The sequence below is a fragment of the Lupinus angustifolius genome, chromosome LG04 (genome assembly GCF_001865875.1).
Source record: "Lupinus angustifolius cultivar Tanjil chromosome LG04, LupAngTanjil_v1.0, whole genome shotgun sequence".
Taxonomy (NCBI): domain Eukaryota; kingdom Viridiplantae; phylum Streptophyta; class Magnoliopsida; order Fabales; family Fabaceae; genus Lupinus; species Lupinus angustifolius.
The window spans coordinates 15,361,324-15,378,099 of NC_032012.1; the positions used below are offsets into that span (position 1 = coordinate 15,361,324).

Below are 16,776 nucleotides of genomic sequence, written 5' to 3' on the forward strand. Positions count from 1 at the left end.
CGAGTACAAAGACATTAAACTCTCGCTCACTTTTTATAAGATGATATATATGAGAATGATGAAATTTATGTATAAATGTACAAGCATGAGTCAAACATCTATACATAAAGTAACTCATGCTTTTTATACAGTCAAGTTCACACCCATTTAGTTGCCAATTAAACATAATAGGCGGTATATGTATACCTAAAATAGTTTTTTATGTCTTTCTTATTATTATATAAATAATGTAATATTTATTTATTGTCAGTATAAAAATTTATACATAAATACCATATTAGTTACAATTAAATTATATTACTTATATTCAGAAGTCAATAATTATTAATGTAAAAAAATCTTATAACATTAATATATATCTTTTTCTTTTATGAAAATAAAACTCAATGTTAGTAAAAAATTATAGATCTTAAATATGGATGATAAAATCTTATGTCTAATTTATTTTGTGGTTAATAATATGAGAAAAAGATGTATACATTGACAGTGTAAGAGTTTTTTACACCGACAATATATTATCTACCATTCATTTTCAATTATGTTTGACTTTTCAAAAAAAGAAATAATCCAAATGAAGGGTGAATAATGCAGTATAATTCTTTACACTGTCAGTGCATCAATATTATACTCTAATAATATTATACTCTAATAATACAGTGTAAGAGTTTTTTACACTGACAATGTATTATCTACCATTCATTTTCAATTATGTTTGACTTTTCAAAAAAAGAAATAATCCAAATGAAGGATGAATAATGCACTGATGATGTATAATTCTTTACACTGTCAGTGCAGCAATATTATACTCTAATAATATAATGATTATTGAGTCAAAAAAATCTATTGATATAATTTTAATAATTTAGTAGTTAATTGAAGTGATTTAAAAATCATTTGTAAATGACCTACACTTTTACCTATCAAAACGATGGGTGTATCACGCGCCAAGGTAAAGCGTTTGGGTTTAGGTGCTGTGGTAGTTTTCAGACAAGGTTGAAGTGGAAAAAACATATATACAAGTTGTTGCCGATATTAAAATATTGTTATTAACTTTTAACAATAAAATATTTAAATAAAATAAAAATAATTAAGGAAAAAAACGCTGCTACTGCATTCACCAAAAACCAGAGAGAGAAAGAGAGAGAGAGAGAAAAACTCTGTTTTGATCCATCGATCTATCCCACTGGAGAAAAACTTCATTCGAAGTTTCTATAATTCAAAAACAAGTTTCTATTTGTTTTTTGTATTCAATTATTTAACGTTATTGTTTATGATTTTTTGTTGAATAATTTGAGCTTGTGATTATTATTTGATAAAGTAGTGATTTTTATATAGTTTCAATTGTTTGTGTGGTGGGTTTTTGATTCTGAGAAGAGAAAGTGAGAATTGGATTTGGAATATGAGTTTTTGAATGTAGAGGTTTAAGTTGGAGGAATTGATTTTTAATTTTTATTTATTTTTGGTAATTTTATGAATGATTTCTGCTGCTGGAGTTGGTAGTAGAAGTAATAGGGATGCTAGAAAAGGGTTAGATTTAGGATTAGGGTTAGATAAGGGAGAGATGGTAGAATCTGAGCTTGAAGAAGGTGAAGCATGTTCTTACCAGAATCATGAAGATTTTGATGCCACTATTGATCCTGATGTTGCCCTCTCATACATTGTAAGGGCTTTGAGAAGTTTTGACTTTTTTATTATACTTGTTTTTTTAGTTTATTTTATATGTTATGAATTATTGATGTGTGAATCTGTTTTACTATGTTAGATCCAGGGCCTGAGTTTGTTTTTCCATGGTTTGGTATAATTTGTGAGCTTTTGAGATGCACAGTGATGCTGACTTAGATTTTGGTTTGATTTGAATGGATTTGATGTATGGTTTAGTTCGACGATGTTAAAACATGATTTCAAATTTTTGCTACCTTTGTTTGTGATCTCAATTTGATGTGTGGTTATTTAAGATATTTCTGGTCAACCCGCCTTATCAGATGTTGATGAAACTGCTGTTTGAATCAGCATGGGGCTGGCCGGCATAAATGATTTTTCCTTTACTTTTGTTTTTTTGTACCTTTTTCCTTTCATGTTGAAGTGAATTTTCTATTATTTGTGTGCTTTTACTTGAGTTTCATTTTGGAATGTCGTTACCTTCCAATATATAATTATATATATACATACAAACCAATATATATATATATATATATATATATATATTTAAGTATGTCTACTGCGCACCCGGAGATAGTGGAGTTGTTCTGTCTTTACTCTCCTTTTTAATTATGAGGCATCATTTAATACATCTGTTAACCAGTTCGTTTCATAAAACTCATATTTTGGAAGTTCTGTGTAGTGACGAAAATTCGTTAATATTGAAATTGTACCAACTTTTATAAATGGCTAGTTGACAAATCCTAAGTTGTTAAGTCATTGTGTTATGAGATACTGTTTGTTTCCTTATAAAACAACATGATTAAATCTTTTCCACTTTGTCAATCAGATTTAAGCCCTTTTGTTTTTCAGTCACTTCTTCTTTTTTCTTTTCTTGCTATGATTTACTTTTGGAGTTTTGTTTTTCTAAGGATGAAAAACTTCAAGATGTTCTGGGACACTTTCAGAAAGATTTTGAAGGTGGGGTATCTGCAGAGAATCTTGGTAAGTTTTAACTTGTTAGAATTAGAACCATGTTTCATCTAGTATAGGCCTACATAATAGAGTTTCTTTTTCAAATAATATTGAGAAACAATTCATCATTACAGGGGCAAAATTTGGTGGTTATGGATCCTTTTTGCCTACTTATCAGCGCTCTCCCTTTTGGTCTCAACCAAGTACTCCACAAAAATTTCGTGGTCAAAATACGCTGAGATCTCCTAATAACGTTCAACAAGAGGTACATTTGTTATAATAACATGGGCCACGTGTCTCCATGATACTTTCTTTATTAAATTGACTTAATGATTATATACAAGGTTTTATGACTAGCCCTTATGTTATCTTCCACTTTTGATTTACTTCAAATTAATATTGTACTATACAGGGCGGTCAAGGGGATGCTGCACAATTTTCAAATGGAACTCAGTCATCGAGACTTGGCCCAGGTTCTGCCACCTCCTCAAGGTTGCCCTCAGTTAAGGCACCCTCTGTTCATGAGGGAATTGATCGAGGAAAATGGATGGGAACTACTAGTGATGAGGCATTCAATTCTAAGTCTAAACCTCAAAAAATTAAAGCTACTACCGTATCAGACCAGAAGACACTGAAGGTACGAATCAAAATGGGTCCTGACAATTTGCCGACTCGGAAAAATGCTTCAATATACAGTGGACTTGGTCTTGATGTGTCACCATCATCATCACCGGATGAAAGCCCATCAGAAAGTGAAGGAATTTCCTGTGGTCCTCAAGGTGCTCCCTTTGAATCTCCAATCAGTATCCTTGAGGTGAATTATCTACCTGGAATTTTATTGTCCCTTATTTTTTTTTTTCACATTCTGCTTGATGAGATTAAAAGTTTCTTTAATGGTGTCTTGGAACAGACTATGATAGACCACCCTATGCTGTTGTTGTCGCCTCTGCCCAATGATTTCATTGAACTAACTGCAAAGGAAACGCGTGCCAGAGTTAGCTTTCCTAGTCCTGTTCGTATGGGTGAGCCAGAAAGTTCTGGAGTGCTACTACATGAATCTAATACTGTAAAAGGTGACAGAAAATTGTCAGGGGGGAAGAAAGTGAAGTCTTCGGAGAGTCATGGATCTAAGAAGAATACACTAAACGATATTGGAGTTTTGTCAAGGAAGGAACAAGGTAGAGATGCACCGACTACAGAGGCACTTCTATACAGTGCATGTTCTTTCAGTGACGACCCAGCAAAGTCTGTGGATGGGACATGTGATTCATTGAAGGAAGCCAACAAGAGTATGGTGAGGGAGAAAACCTTCTCTGATCAGGCACAAAAGGAACAGTTGGATTCAACATATACCGAAGTGAATGGTTTTGCTGAGAGGAAAAAGGGAGGCTCAGTAAGAAAAGTTATGAGAGATAAGGTTTCTCTTGATGACATATCATTTAGTACAGTGAAAGACAACTCTCAAGGAGATAAAACTTGTGACTCAATAATAGCTGAATATAATGTTTCCAAAGTTAGAACAGCACCGAACACTGGATGTATAGAGCCTTTTGAGAAGGCTTATGAAAGAGGTAGCTTGAGTGAACAAGACAATGTGACATTACCAGTGAAAGAACATCCGTTTCCTGGGGGGAAAAAGAAGTCAAAGGGAAGTCATGGCACCATTGTTGCGGAGAGGGAAAAAGAAAACTTGTCGGTTGGAACCTCTTTGATTCCTAAAGCAAAAAAGAGTTCTGAAGATAGTTCTACCTCAAATCAGGAAACTGAAGATATCAAAGTACAAAAGGGTGTTGAAAAGGCTAGAGATACATATAGAGATATCTTTGGAAAGTTGGAAGAAGAGGACAGAAAGGATTCACTGGACACCCCATATGAGGATAAATTGAAGGAATCTGAGGTGGAGAAGAAGACGCCTACAATTAATTGTGGAGCAAAGGGGAGATCGGGTGGAAAGAAAGTTGATAAGCCATTAACAGCTGAAAATGTCCGGTGCACTGGAAATGCACATGTTACTGATGCTGTGATGGGAAATGGGGTTCCTGCAATGATGCCACCTGTTGTGATAGAAGAGAATTGGGTACAGTGTGACAGGTGTCATAAATGGCGTCTTCTTCCTGTTGGCACAAATCCGGACAACCTACCTGAAAAGTGGCTGTGTAGTATGCTTAATTGGCTGTAAGTTCTAATATAGTGTTTAAATATTGTAAATATATTTGACCATAACTAGAGTACTAAGCACCAACGAGCTTATAGCTCAATTGAAACTGGCCCGTCTTTAATATTGGGGTGTGCCCATGTCAGAGCGATGAAACACATACACACTAAATTGTAAAATTGGTAGGACACAGACACTACATAATTGAATATTTGAGGAAAAAGATTCATAATGCTTTAGGTATTTTTTTTGGGGGTGAAACGAAAACGTTGGGGGAAATGAAATTGGTATGTGACAAAAGAATCCCTGCCTTAGTTTCTTTTTCTAATATTAAGAGTATCTCAAGTGCTGGCACCTCTTACGTAACCAGAAAAGGAGTATTAAGGAAATTAAATTACTTGGATTATATATAATGAGAACTACATATGTTGATTATGTTGAATGACAGATTAAGGTAATTACTTGAATGTTTCTACACCAAATTAACTATGTGCAAATGTGCAGGTCTGACATGAATCGATGTAGTTTTAGTGAGGATGAAACCACAAAAGCACTTATTGCACTGTACCAAGGGCCTCCTCCTGAAAGTCAAAGAAATCTGCAGAATGTCTCTGGAAACGTTACAGTTGGAGGAACTGTGGCAACTGTCCAGCATTCTGACCAGCACCAGCTAAACAATGACCAGCATGCAGTGCCTGGAGGGAAGAAAAAAGTTGTGAAAGATATATCAAATTCCGCAAATAAAGACAGTTTTTCTCCATTGCCATCTGCAATAAAGAAAAATTTGCAGTCATCAGTTAAAAGTAAGAGCTTAAATGATGTAAACAAATCTCCTGCTGTGAGCGAGGGTAATGTTCCAGGGGAGAAACACAAGAATAAACAGAGGATGCTGGAGAAAAATTCTGATGAAGGTAATTCTAACCACAGGTTCTTTTTGCTTATCAACTCAGTATATAAATAATATTACGATGTTTGAAGACCTATTAGATTTCTATAACGTTCATATCTCAAAATGTGTTGCAGGCGATATAAAGAATATGAAGGTGAAAAGCAAGAGGGGCCTGGATCAAGATTGTTCTAGGCCGTCCAAGAAAGATAGGAGTGACACGGTGCACTCTACTGATGAAGAGTGGTATGCAGAACAGAGAGGGTCCTCTAGAAAGGCGGGTCATAGCTCGAGTAACAGTTTTCCAACTTCCTCGGTTAGCAAAGATCGACCTAGACATAAAGAACGCTCCTCTTCGAGGGAATCCAAATTGGGAAAAGAAAGGCTGCGAGTTTCTGCTGAAAACACAAAAGGTAAGGGTCAGAGTTCCTTGGATGAGAGATCCCTGGATTTGGGGAACTATAACTCTGTTGGTATTAAAAAGAGGAAATTGAAGGATTATCAGGATGCTCAAACTTGTAGCACTGGTAATCCTTACCAACAGGATAACAGGATTTCTGTGCAGGAGTTCAGTGATTCTAGGAAGGAAAAGAAGGTAAGAAATTCTAAATCTGAAGGTAGAGAATCAAGTGCCAGTAAAGGCAGTGGTAGAAATGACAAAAAAGTCCGTGAGACAAGGAACCAGGAATTCGGGCGAAATCCTGCAAGCACTCTGTCACAACATAGCATGGATGGCATGGACTGTTTAAAAAGGGACTTGGGGTCTGTACAGGCTTCTGTTGTCGCCACTTCAAGCTCTTCTAAGGTTTCTGGTTCACATAAAACCAAAGCCAGCTTTCAGGAATTGAAAAGCTCACCCGTGGAATCGGTTTCTTCATCGCCTATGAGAATTTTAAGTACTGAAAAGTTTACAAACAGGGAACTTCCAGGGAAAGATGATTTTCATGATACTGCTGCTTTGGACAGTCCAAGAAGTTGCTCAAATGGTGAAGATGATGGTGGGAGTGATCGATCTGGAACAGCTAAGGACAAATATTTCACCATGGCCCATAGGTCCAATTTTCATAACAACGGTGTTAATATGTCAGATTCTAAACCCAAAGCTCAAACAGCCAGCCACTGTACCAATGGTGGTGTGGACAATATAGCCGAAGATGGGAAATATCCTGGAACAGAGCAGCAGATTAAGGATCTAGGAGAAGATAGGCCTGATGATGTGTCTCGTACAAGGAAGAGTGGCATAGAATCAGGTCTCAAGAATAATACTGTTTCATCTATTCAGCTGCAAGATCAGTCTCCACTACGTGAGGAAAAACATAAGGATGGCAAAGTTAATCTGCAGGAGAAATTTGGGTTCATGCCCGACCAAAGTGATAATATCCATGTTGGGAAGAAAGATTATACAGGAAAAAGTGAAAGTAGGAAAAAAGAGAATCATTTAAATGGAGGGCAGTACTTTGAAGAAGTTAGTATAAATGCCATATGCAAACAGGAGGCATCACATGCTCGTAGTCATCATCAGTTGCCAGACTGTGATACTGAAAGGTCTTCTAAGAGATCTCTCCCAGAAAGATCTGATATGGAAGTACTTGGAAAAGGGAAGTCTTTATCATTGTTGCCCTCCGGAGGAGCTCAAGCTGAGACCTTTGGTCGTTTCCCACAACCGGTGGTTGATTTCCATAAAGGAAGTGGAGACATGGAAGTTGATCCTTCCAAAGTGGATGACGTGTCAAAGCTCCAGAAAAAGCCACCAAAAAAGGCTGATCATCAAAATGGAACTCAGCAAGTCGGTTCAAGAAATTCCGCACTTAATGGACATAGGTCCAAGGAGATCGATGCCCCTAGTCCAATGAGAAGGGATTCTTACAGCCATGCTGCTAACAATGCTGTTAAAGAAGCAAAAGATCTCAAGCATCTGGCTGATCGTCTTAAGGTTTTCTATATTGTCCCTTTTACAATATCATGTTTTTGCTATTCTTGGTGCCTACTTTACAATTTTTGGGTTGATCATACAGAATTCTGGATCCACTGTTGAGAGCACTAGTCTTTACTTCCAAGCAGCCCTCAAGTTTCTTCATGGAGCCTCTCTGTTAGAATCTGGCAACAATGATAATGCTAAACATGATGAGATGTTTCGATCAAGGCAAATGTATAGTAGCACAGCAAAATTGTGCGAGTGAGGCAACGATCTTTCTTCGTCATCATGATTTAACTTGTTTTAGAGATAATTATATTGTCTTCCCTTAATTTCAATGCATAAACATCTCCCCCTTTATTTACTGTTCTTAGGTTGCAAACATGTCTCCAAACCCCATCACTATACTTTGCTTCAGTTATTTCTGTAGGTTGATTTTACATTGTATATTGTAGGCCTTTATGATTTTACTGGTAGCAACAGCTTGATATTTTCCATTTGATAGGTTCTGTGCCCATGAATATGAGAAATCAAAAGACATGGCTTTAGCTGCTCTAGCCTACAAGTGCACGGAGGTGGCATATATGAGGGTAATATATTCTTCACACCCTCGGGCAAGCAGAGATCGGCATGAGTTGCAGGCAGCTCTGCAAATGGTTCCTCTTGGTAATTAATTTTGTTTCTCAAGTTTTAGTCTTTGCATGATGCAATAATTCTTTCTTTCTGAAGTCCATACCTAGAGTAGATCTAGTGGAGGTTATCCCGATTCCCAGAGGAAGAGGGAGGCTAATAAAAACGATAGGTGAAACAATTAGGAAAGGTTTAGCGATAAATGTTTTTGTCAATGAACATGAAATATGAAAGAGCGTTATGGCGTTGTTCGATCCTTGTAGCTGACTCCGCCTAGTGGGTTAAGGCTTGGTTGTTGTTGAAGTCCTTACCTTCCATTTGAATTTGTGATTGACATCCTACCAATCCCATCATAAACATAAAACATTCTGATATATTTGTAGAAAATCCACCATTTTAAGTGCATTATAATTTATAAACAGGGATAGATATAGGAACACATCAAGGGGGGGAGCATATATGTAAATGTAGCAAATATTTGTGTAAGATATTTTTATAAAAAAGATCGCATGTATACTATTATTTTTGAAGATATACTGAAGAGAAGGGGGATCAGCATTATGCTTGTCCCTCCCTGATTATAATAGATTGTCTTTCAAGAGTTATATACTTATATATGGTAGAATCATGGATTACGATCTCTTTGGTTTTGTGTGATTTAATGAATCAATTAGAGGGAAAGAGAAGTAAATAAGAAGAGGAAGAAGAAACATTGCTTTCCTTTCATTGTGTTAACGAACTACTGTTTCTCTTTCTTAGAAGTGCCATCGACCATGAAATTATGATTGTGATGAAATGGGAGTAGATACAAATCTGATCTTTTTTCAACTTCGTTTCATTTTACAGGCGAGTCTCCTTCTTCATCTGCCTCTGATGTTGACAATGTCAACAACTCTACAGCAGCTGACAAGCTTTCCTTAGCCAAGACTGTCAATTCGCCCCAAGTTGCTGGAAACCATATAATTGCTGCACGAAATCATCCCAATTTTGTGCGATTGCTCACTTTTGTAAGTATATAGTTCTTCTCACAAAATAGTCGTAATAAAAGTCATCCCCTTCCTCGTGTGGTGGGAGAGAGTAGCCATAGAAATCATAATGAAGGAGAAGGCATATATAAAATTTACTTAAGACTAATCTGAAATTCTGGGCAGAAAAAAATTGGACCAATATTGTGGACTTTATTGTTTGCTCAAATTGTCCAGGATTCAAAAGTCTTCAAATAAAAAATCTGGTAACATCCTATAGTGACCCATTTGGTTCCAATTCTATACCTGATTCAAATTCGTAGAGCATTTTCTAATCGTATCAACATATGCTCTTATGATCTAACTTGTAATTTTTAATAGCCTTGCTGGCAACAGCGATGAGTCCAACCAAAAGTGAAGCCTGCATACTAATAACTGAAATGCTAGCTTATATTCTTTGTTGACTGTCTTATTTTGGTTGCATGTCAGTATTGGCAGATATGACATGTATCAATTGATTCTATTGCAGGCTCAGGAAATGAACTTTGCCATGGATGCCTCAAGGAGGTCACGTAATGCTTTTGCAGCTGCTAATTCAAGCTCAGGTGTGAACAAACATGCAGATGGTGTCTCTTCTATCAAGAAGGCTCTTGATTTTAGCTTTCAAGACGTGGAGGGATTACTACGTCTGGTACGGCTTGCTGTGGAGGCCATGAATCGTTGAATGGTCCAATCAATCATGGGATGATTCTACCCCGTGAAAGGAATGTGTTTCTCGGTCATGTTAAAACTCTCCATCCTGACAGAATGATGGTGGTTTAAACCCAATTACGAAGGGCACGGTTTATCATGTTGATTATCCTAGCCAGTCCTGAAACTTGTGAAGCTAGTATTGTCTGTCTGCATATATGTGTTTGCCATTCAGAGTGAACTGGAAGTTCCAGTTTACAGTCAGGGGAACTTAGTTGATTTCGGTTGTACACAAGAACGGAAGCTTTAGCAAACCTTGAGACATTGTGAAAGCTCGTGATTCAGAAGGCAACTTCAGTAAAGGAGATTTTGAGCTACTTTGGTAATGATGCTGCATCAAGATTATACACCGAAGATATTATAGGTCGATATGGATGGACTTAGAAGTTCGAAATCAATTGCTATCTCTTGTTCCTTTCTTATTCTGTGGGGATTATTATTTTATGAGTCTGTAAATATGTAATGTTGTAACTGTTGGACAAAGGGAGTTCTGGGCTTTGCATTGACCGTGATTGTTTATGGGAAGGTGATTCAAAAAGAGTTGATGTGCCTTTCATTCTTTGTAATAATGAGCTTGCATGCTTTCCTTGTAAAGGTAGATGCATGTCCTCATGCTGCTGTTATTTATCAATGGTAAATTTTTTTTCACATTTGAAGTTTCACTTATATGCAGGTTGTCTTGTAAAATTTGAGATTAGTGGTAGGACTATATTCTTTTCTTGTTTTGTTGTTGATAGAGAACTAGCAGATAACAGAACATGGGGGAGGGGGGACAGCAACATTTCATTTTTTTGAAGAGTAAGTAATTTATGTCGTAAGAGGTGAGTTTGACGCAATGGTAAGGTTACCACTTAGTGACGATGAGGTCACAAGTTCAAATCCTGGAAACAGTCTCTCTGCTTGTGGGGGTAAGGTTGCATACATCTACCCTTCCCAAACCCTACTAAGTAGAAGCCTCGTGCACTGAGCCGCCTTTTACATAATTTATATGTCAAGTTAGAGGTATAGAAGTACTCTTGGTAAATGTGAAACTATGTTTGTCAATGTACCTCTCAACTCTTGATTGCATTTCATCTCTCTTATTTTTTTTTCCCGTAGGAACACAATGGACGTGTAAATAAACATTATAGAAGCAAGGTAAGAGACAGTTCTAGCTGGTTGCTGCCTTGTGCAGAATCTGACAGGTATGTTGTACTTTTGAGCAGTGGCATTTCATCTTTTGAGCAGTGGCATTTCATCATATTACTGTTAAACTAGTAATTTTACTTGTGCAATGCTAGGGGAGATTTTATGTAAACACAAAAGGTGTTATAATATTTCATGTAAATGATTATAATTACTTCAATATTGAAAATTATAAATGCATCTTGTGTAGACAATTTATGTTTGTTTAGGATAACATAAAATACATTTTTTAACTTATCTATTATAGAAGTAAAATCTGATTAGAAAAATTAAGGATAAGCATACAAATCCTACACATGTGCCACATGCCTCAGCTGCAGAAGCTGATCTAGGAAGATTGATTTAGTTTCTTGCTCTGAAGTGCCTCTAAATATAAGTTAGATAGTAACCTTATGAGGCATTAAGCACTAAAGTCTTCTCGCTTTTAGGTGGTTTCGGCTATATGGATCATATGATTCAATTGTGTTTCGTCATAAACCATGTATTTTCTTGATCAACCTCAATCTATGCTATCCTCTATATCTACTCTTTTTCACTGGGGCTTCTAATGGTCTTCTCTTCACATGTCTAAACCAACTAGGATAGATTTTACCCTCATTTCGGCCACACTGAACTTCTGTTTTTGTTGCCTTTTCATTGTCCAATATTTAGCACCATGCAATAGTGTACATCTTATACTTGTGTGGTAAAACTGTCCTTTAAACTTCAGAGGTACTTTTCCTTTCACAAATAACACTTGTGATTCTCCATTTCATCCATCCAAGTTGAATCATATGGTTTACTTCATTTCATATGATAAATCTAAAAGACCTAAACTTGGTGATATATGGCATGATATGATCTCTAATTTTTCATCTCTAAGCTAGTTTTCAGGGTGTGCTTCTTGCTAAACTTATATTCCATTCACTTCATTTTACTTCTATATAATTGAAAGTTTTGCCCTTTCAAAGTTTGTCTCCGCGGATCTAGTTTTTATTTTTTTCCATCTATCGACTTTTCCACTAGGACTATATCATCTGCAAAAAGCATATCTTGTGGCATCGGCTCTGGGATATAGCTTAAGCCATCTTTTAATTGTTCAAATAATATGTGAACAATTTTTTCTCTGAACTTTCCCCAAGACCAAAACTTGGAGTCTTGGTATCCTATCATAAGACTTTTTTTTCAAATCAATGAAAAATCTGTGTAGATTTTTATTCTGTCTCTGATACATCCCCATCAAATCTTATTCTCACAGTAAGAGCATGGGACAAATTTACCAATGTTTATTGCAAGGATCTATGTCAAAATTGTCAATCATATGTGTAACCCGGTATCCAATTACAAGAACTAAACATAGCCTTGTACAACTCATTTGGTTACTATTAGAGAATAACAATTAGTTATTCTTATATTTTCTATGCTGAGTAAATTGGGTTATTAGTCACATGCTCAATAACCCAATTAATCACATGCCTAATTAGTTGTTAGGTTGTTATTTCAGTAACTAACTTATGTTAGTTACTGATTTCCTCTTTCTGTTTTGCTATCTCTTATTTAAAGAGATAAGCCTTCTCCTTTGTAATCAATCAAATATTTCATCAATAAAGTTTTGAAGTATATTCATCTTTTTATCTTTTTACATGGTATCAATCGCCCTTATGGCCACTGCCACTGATCCTTCATCACCACCACCCTCCCATTCCTTTGCTCCTCCAATTCGAACAGTTTCTCCTTCTCTCTCTCTTCCTATTCCCTCTACCAAACTTAGTGAGAAAAACTACCTCACTTGGTGCCAATTCATGGTCTCTGTTCTCAAGTCAAACAGGGCCATTAGATTCATTCATCCTACTGAAATTCCACCAAAATACCTATCTGAATTTGACTGCACTCACCATCACATTAACCCCTCTTATCTCAGCTGGGAGGAACAAGACCAGACTGTGTTTGCTTGGATTCTTAATTCCATCTCTGAATCTCTTCACACAAGAGTCATTGGCTGCATCTCATCCACTCAATTATGGGATGAACTTCACTCTTTTTGCAATGCACACACAAAGGCTAGAAGCAGACAACTAAGGGCTCAACTGCACAACATTTCTCAAGGCAACAACACCATCTCAGAATACCTCTCAAGCATCAAATGCATCACTGACTCTCTAGCCTCTATTGGTACACCTATCTCAACTGCTGAACATATAGACTATATGTCTCTTAGACCAACTATGCCTCCTTACACATTCCCTGGGCCTCATCATCCTCACATATCAACCTACCCACCCTATGCTATGAATGTCAGCACTGGAGCATCAGATACTAAGCACTCTTTATGGTTTCCAGATTCAGGTGCCACCAACCAGCAGAACAGTTTGGACCTGAACATCTTTACATGAGTAATGGCACAAAAGAACCTATTTCTTGCAGTGGAACAAGCACTTTCCCCTCCCCTTTACACCCTCATTTGTCTTTATCTTTACATAAACTTCTTCTTGTTCCAACAGAAGATTCACAAGATTCAGTAGAGGTTCAAGAAACCCAAATGGGTTTGGCAGTAGCTTCTTCTGTACTCACTGCAACAGACCTGGTCATGATATAGCTTGGTGCTATTTTGCACCCTACAACATCCCCAACCCTTACCCTGCCTATCCCTATTCCTACCCTCCCTCTCACTTATCCAAAGGACCAAGACCTGGCCACAATTCCTACAGACCCACCACTTCCCACAATGGCCAAAATTACTCTCCTAATACCACACCATATTACCCCTACTACCACACTCCTATGCCTAATCTTAAACCAACTATGCCTCGCTACACATTCCCTGGGCCTCCTCATCCTCACAATTCAACCTACCCACCCTATGCTATGAATGTCAGCACTGGAGCATCAGACACTAAGCACTCTTTATGATTTCCAGATTCAGGTGCCACCAACCACATCACCTCAGATCCTACTCTGGTTCACCAAACAACAGAACAGTTTGGACCTGAACATCTTTACATGGGTAATGGCACAAAAGAACCTATTTCTTGCAGTGGAACAAGCACTTTCCCCTCCCCCTTACACCCTCAACTGTCTTTATCTTTACATAAACTTCTTCTTGTGTCTACTATTACTAAAAACCTAATCAATGTCTCCCAATTTGCTAAAGATAATAACTGTTATTTTGAGTTTCACCCTAATCACTGTTTTGTCAAATCACAGGGTTCTAACACTATTCTCCTCAAAGGCTCCCTTACCTCTGAAGGTCTCTATGCCTTCCAGAACCTGTTTCCAAAAAAGACAGCCTGCTGTGCCTCAATTCCTACTCCAACTGGACAGTTCAAGTCCTCTGTATTAGATAGTCCTACTTCTAGGCATTTTTCTACTGATTTCTTGTGGCATTGTCGTTTAGGACATGCTCACACCTTTGTTGTAAACGCTGTCCTTTCTACTTGTAATATTTCTCATTCAAATAAAACTGTTCCTAATTTTTGCAATGCATGTTGTTATGGCAAGTCTCATAGACTTCACTCTCCTACCTCCATCACCACTTACTCTAATGCTTTTGACTTACTTTACTTAGACCTATGGGGTCCCTCACCAGTAATCTCTGAGTCTGGGATTTTAAATACTATCTCTCTATTGTAGATGCCAAAACCAAACATACTTGGATATTTTTACTTAAACAAAAATCTGAAACCCTTACCATCTTCAAAAATTTTACCAAACTAGTTTTCACTCAGTTTAACAAACACATCAAGGCTGTTCAAACTGATGGAGGGGGAGAATTCAGACCATTCACTAACTACCTATCCACCCTAGGCATCCTCCACAGATTGTCCTGCCCCCACACTCATCATCAACAGGGTACAGTGGAAAGAAAACACAGACACATAGTTGAAACAGGCCTGACTCTATTAGCTCATGCTGGCCTACCTCAATCATTCTAGGAATATGCCTTCACTACAGCTGTGTACCTCATCAACAAACTACCCTCTGCCACCCTCAACAATAAATCACCTCACTTCCACCTATTTGGATCTGCTCCAGATTATACAGCTTTGAGAGTCTTTGGATGTGCTTGTTTCCCACTACTCAGACCATACAACACTCATAAGCTTGACTACAAGACAACTGAATGTACCTTCTTAGGGTATTCATCTATGCACAAAGGATACAAATGTCTATCCAAGGATGGAAGATTATACATCTCCAAGGATGTTAAATTCAATGAATCAGCTTTTCCCTTCAAAAACAGTTCCATACTTGGCTCTCCCAACATCACAGATCATTTGTCCCCCTCTCTAACTCATTTACCTAACCACATCCATACCTCTCCTACCAACCTTGCACCAATACATCCTACTCAATTAGCATCAAATCCTACTCATTCAGTAACCTCATATACCCAACCTAATCCTCCCTTATCACCTACCCTACACCCTACTACTGAATTTACACACTCTAGTCACAACCCTGTTACTTCATCCTCCTTTGACTTACCCTCACCCACTGTATCCAGTCCTTCCTCCTTTACTTCTCTACCTCCACCTCCTCCCTCTCATCCTATGACAACAGATCCAAGGATGGCACCAGTAAGTCTATTTTACCCAGTCTTGCAAGCCTCTTCTTGGCTCACACAGAACCCTCTACTCCCAAAGAGGCTCTTCTCAATCCAGTTTGGAAGGCAACCATGCAGGAAGAGTTTGATGCATTGCAAAAGCTAGGCACTTGGTCCCTAGGTGCCTTACCTCCTCATAAGAAGGCCATTGGGTGCAAATGGGTATTTAGGGTTAAGGAAAATCCTGATGGTTCCATTGCCAAGTACAAGGCCAGGCTTGTTGCTAAGGGATTTCATCAAATTCCTGGAATTGACTACAATGAGACATTTTCCCCTGTCATCAAACCTATCACTATCAGAATTCTCCTCACCTTGGCTGTCACTTATGGTTGGTCCATTCAACAACTAGACATCAACAATGCTTTTCTAAATGGTGCTCTTCATGAGGAGGTATATATGACTCAACCTATTGGTTTTCATAATGGTGACAACAACACTGTGTGCAGGTTACACAAGGCCTTATATGGTCTCAAACAAGCTCCTAGGCAATGGTTTGAGAAATTCAAGAGCACTCTCCTTCATTTAGGATTTCAGCCTAGCAAATGTGATAATTCTCTATTTATCTCACTCGCCAATACCTATCAACTGTTTGTTCTAGTCTATGTTGATGACATAATCATCACTGGTTCTTCAACCTTAAAAATATCTGCCCTTGTGGACAAACTCAGCACTGCCTTTGCTCTTAAGAAACTAGGTAACTTGGACTATTTTCTGGGCATTGAAGTTAAACATGTCAGGGATGGTACTCTGTTTCTCACTCAAACTAAATACATCAGAGACCTGCTCAACAAAGCTTCTATGGAATCTGCCAAGCCTAGTCTCACCCTTATGGCAACCACTTGTAGGCTCACCAAAACAGACTCAAGAGCCTTTGATAACCCTACCATGTACAGGTCAATAGTTGGAGCTCTTCAATATGCCACTATTACAAGACCTGACTTGGCTTATAGTGTTAACAGGGTATGTCAATTCATGAGCAATCCTCTGGAACAACATTGGGTTGCTGTCAAGAGGATCCTAAGATATCTACAAGGCACTCTTCATCTTGGTCTACATCTCAAACCTGCTGCTCCTCATTCTTCTATTCCTATCAAA

At 37.6% G+C, this 16,776-nt stretch overlaps 1 protein-coding gene across 4 annotated transcripts in view; it reads left to right on the forward strand.

Moving 5' to 3' along the window:
• The window catches only part of LOC109345981, a 17,011-nt gene continuing 1,331 nt past the window's right edge, over nucleotides 1,097-16,776 (forward strand). Inside the window, exons 1-12 of one of the 4 annotated variants that reach the window (XR_002107460.1) lie at nucleotides 1,099-1,660; nucleotides 2,571-2,643; nucleotides 2,748-2,878; nucleotides 3,026-3,427; nucleotides 3,524-4,788; nucleotides 5,273-5,679; nucleotides 5,792-7,587; nucleotides 7,670-7,830; nucleotides 8,075-8,235; nucleotides 9,046-9,206; nucleotides 9,694-10,547; nucleotides 11,013-11,098. Coding sequence is in view for 3 of the 4 variants with exons in the window: in XM_019585303.1 (XP_019440848.1) it covers nucleotides 1,475-1,660; nucleotides 2,571-2,643; nucleotides 2,748-2,878; nucleotides 3,026-3,427; nucleotides 3,524-4,788; nucleotides 5,273-5,679; nucleotides 5,792-7,587; nucleotides 7,670-7,830; nucleotides 8,075-8,235; nucleotides 9,046-9,206; nucleotides 9,694-9,888 (4,938 nt within the window). In the remaining variant the exon portion in view is untranslated. Of the gene's footprint in view, nucleotides 1,661-2,570; nucleotides 2,644-2,747; nucleotides 2,879-3,025; nucleotides 3,428-3,523; nucleotides 4,789-5,272; nucleotides 5,680-5,791; nucleotides 7,588-7,669; nucleotides 7,831-8,070; nucleotides 8,236-9,045; nucleotides 9,207-9,693; nucleotides 10,559-11,012; nucleotides 11,099-16,776 lie in introns of those variants that run through there. The other 3 variants (XM_019585303.1, XM_019585304.1, XM_019585305.1) reach the window with 3 other exon arrangements.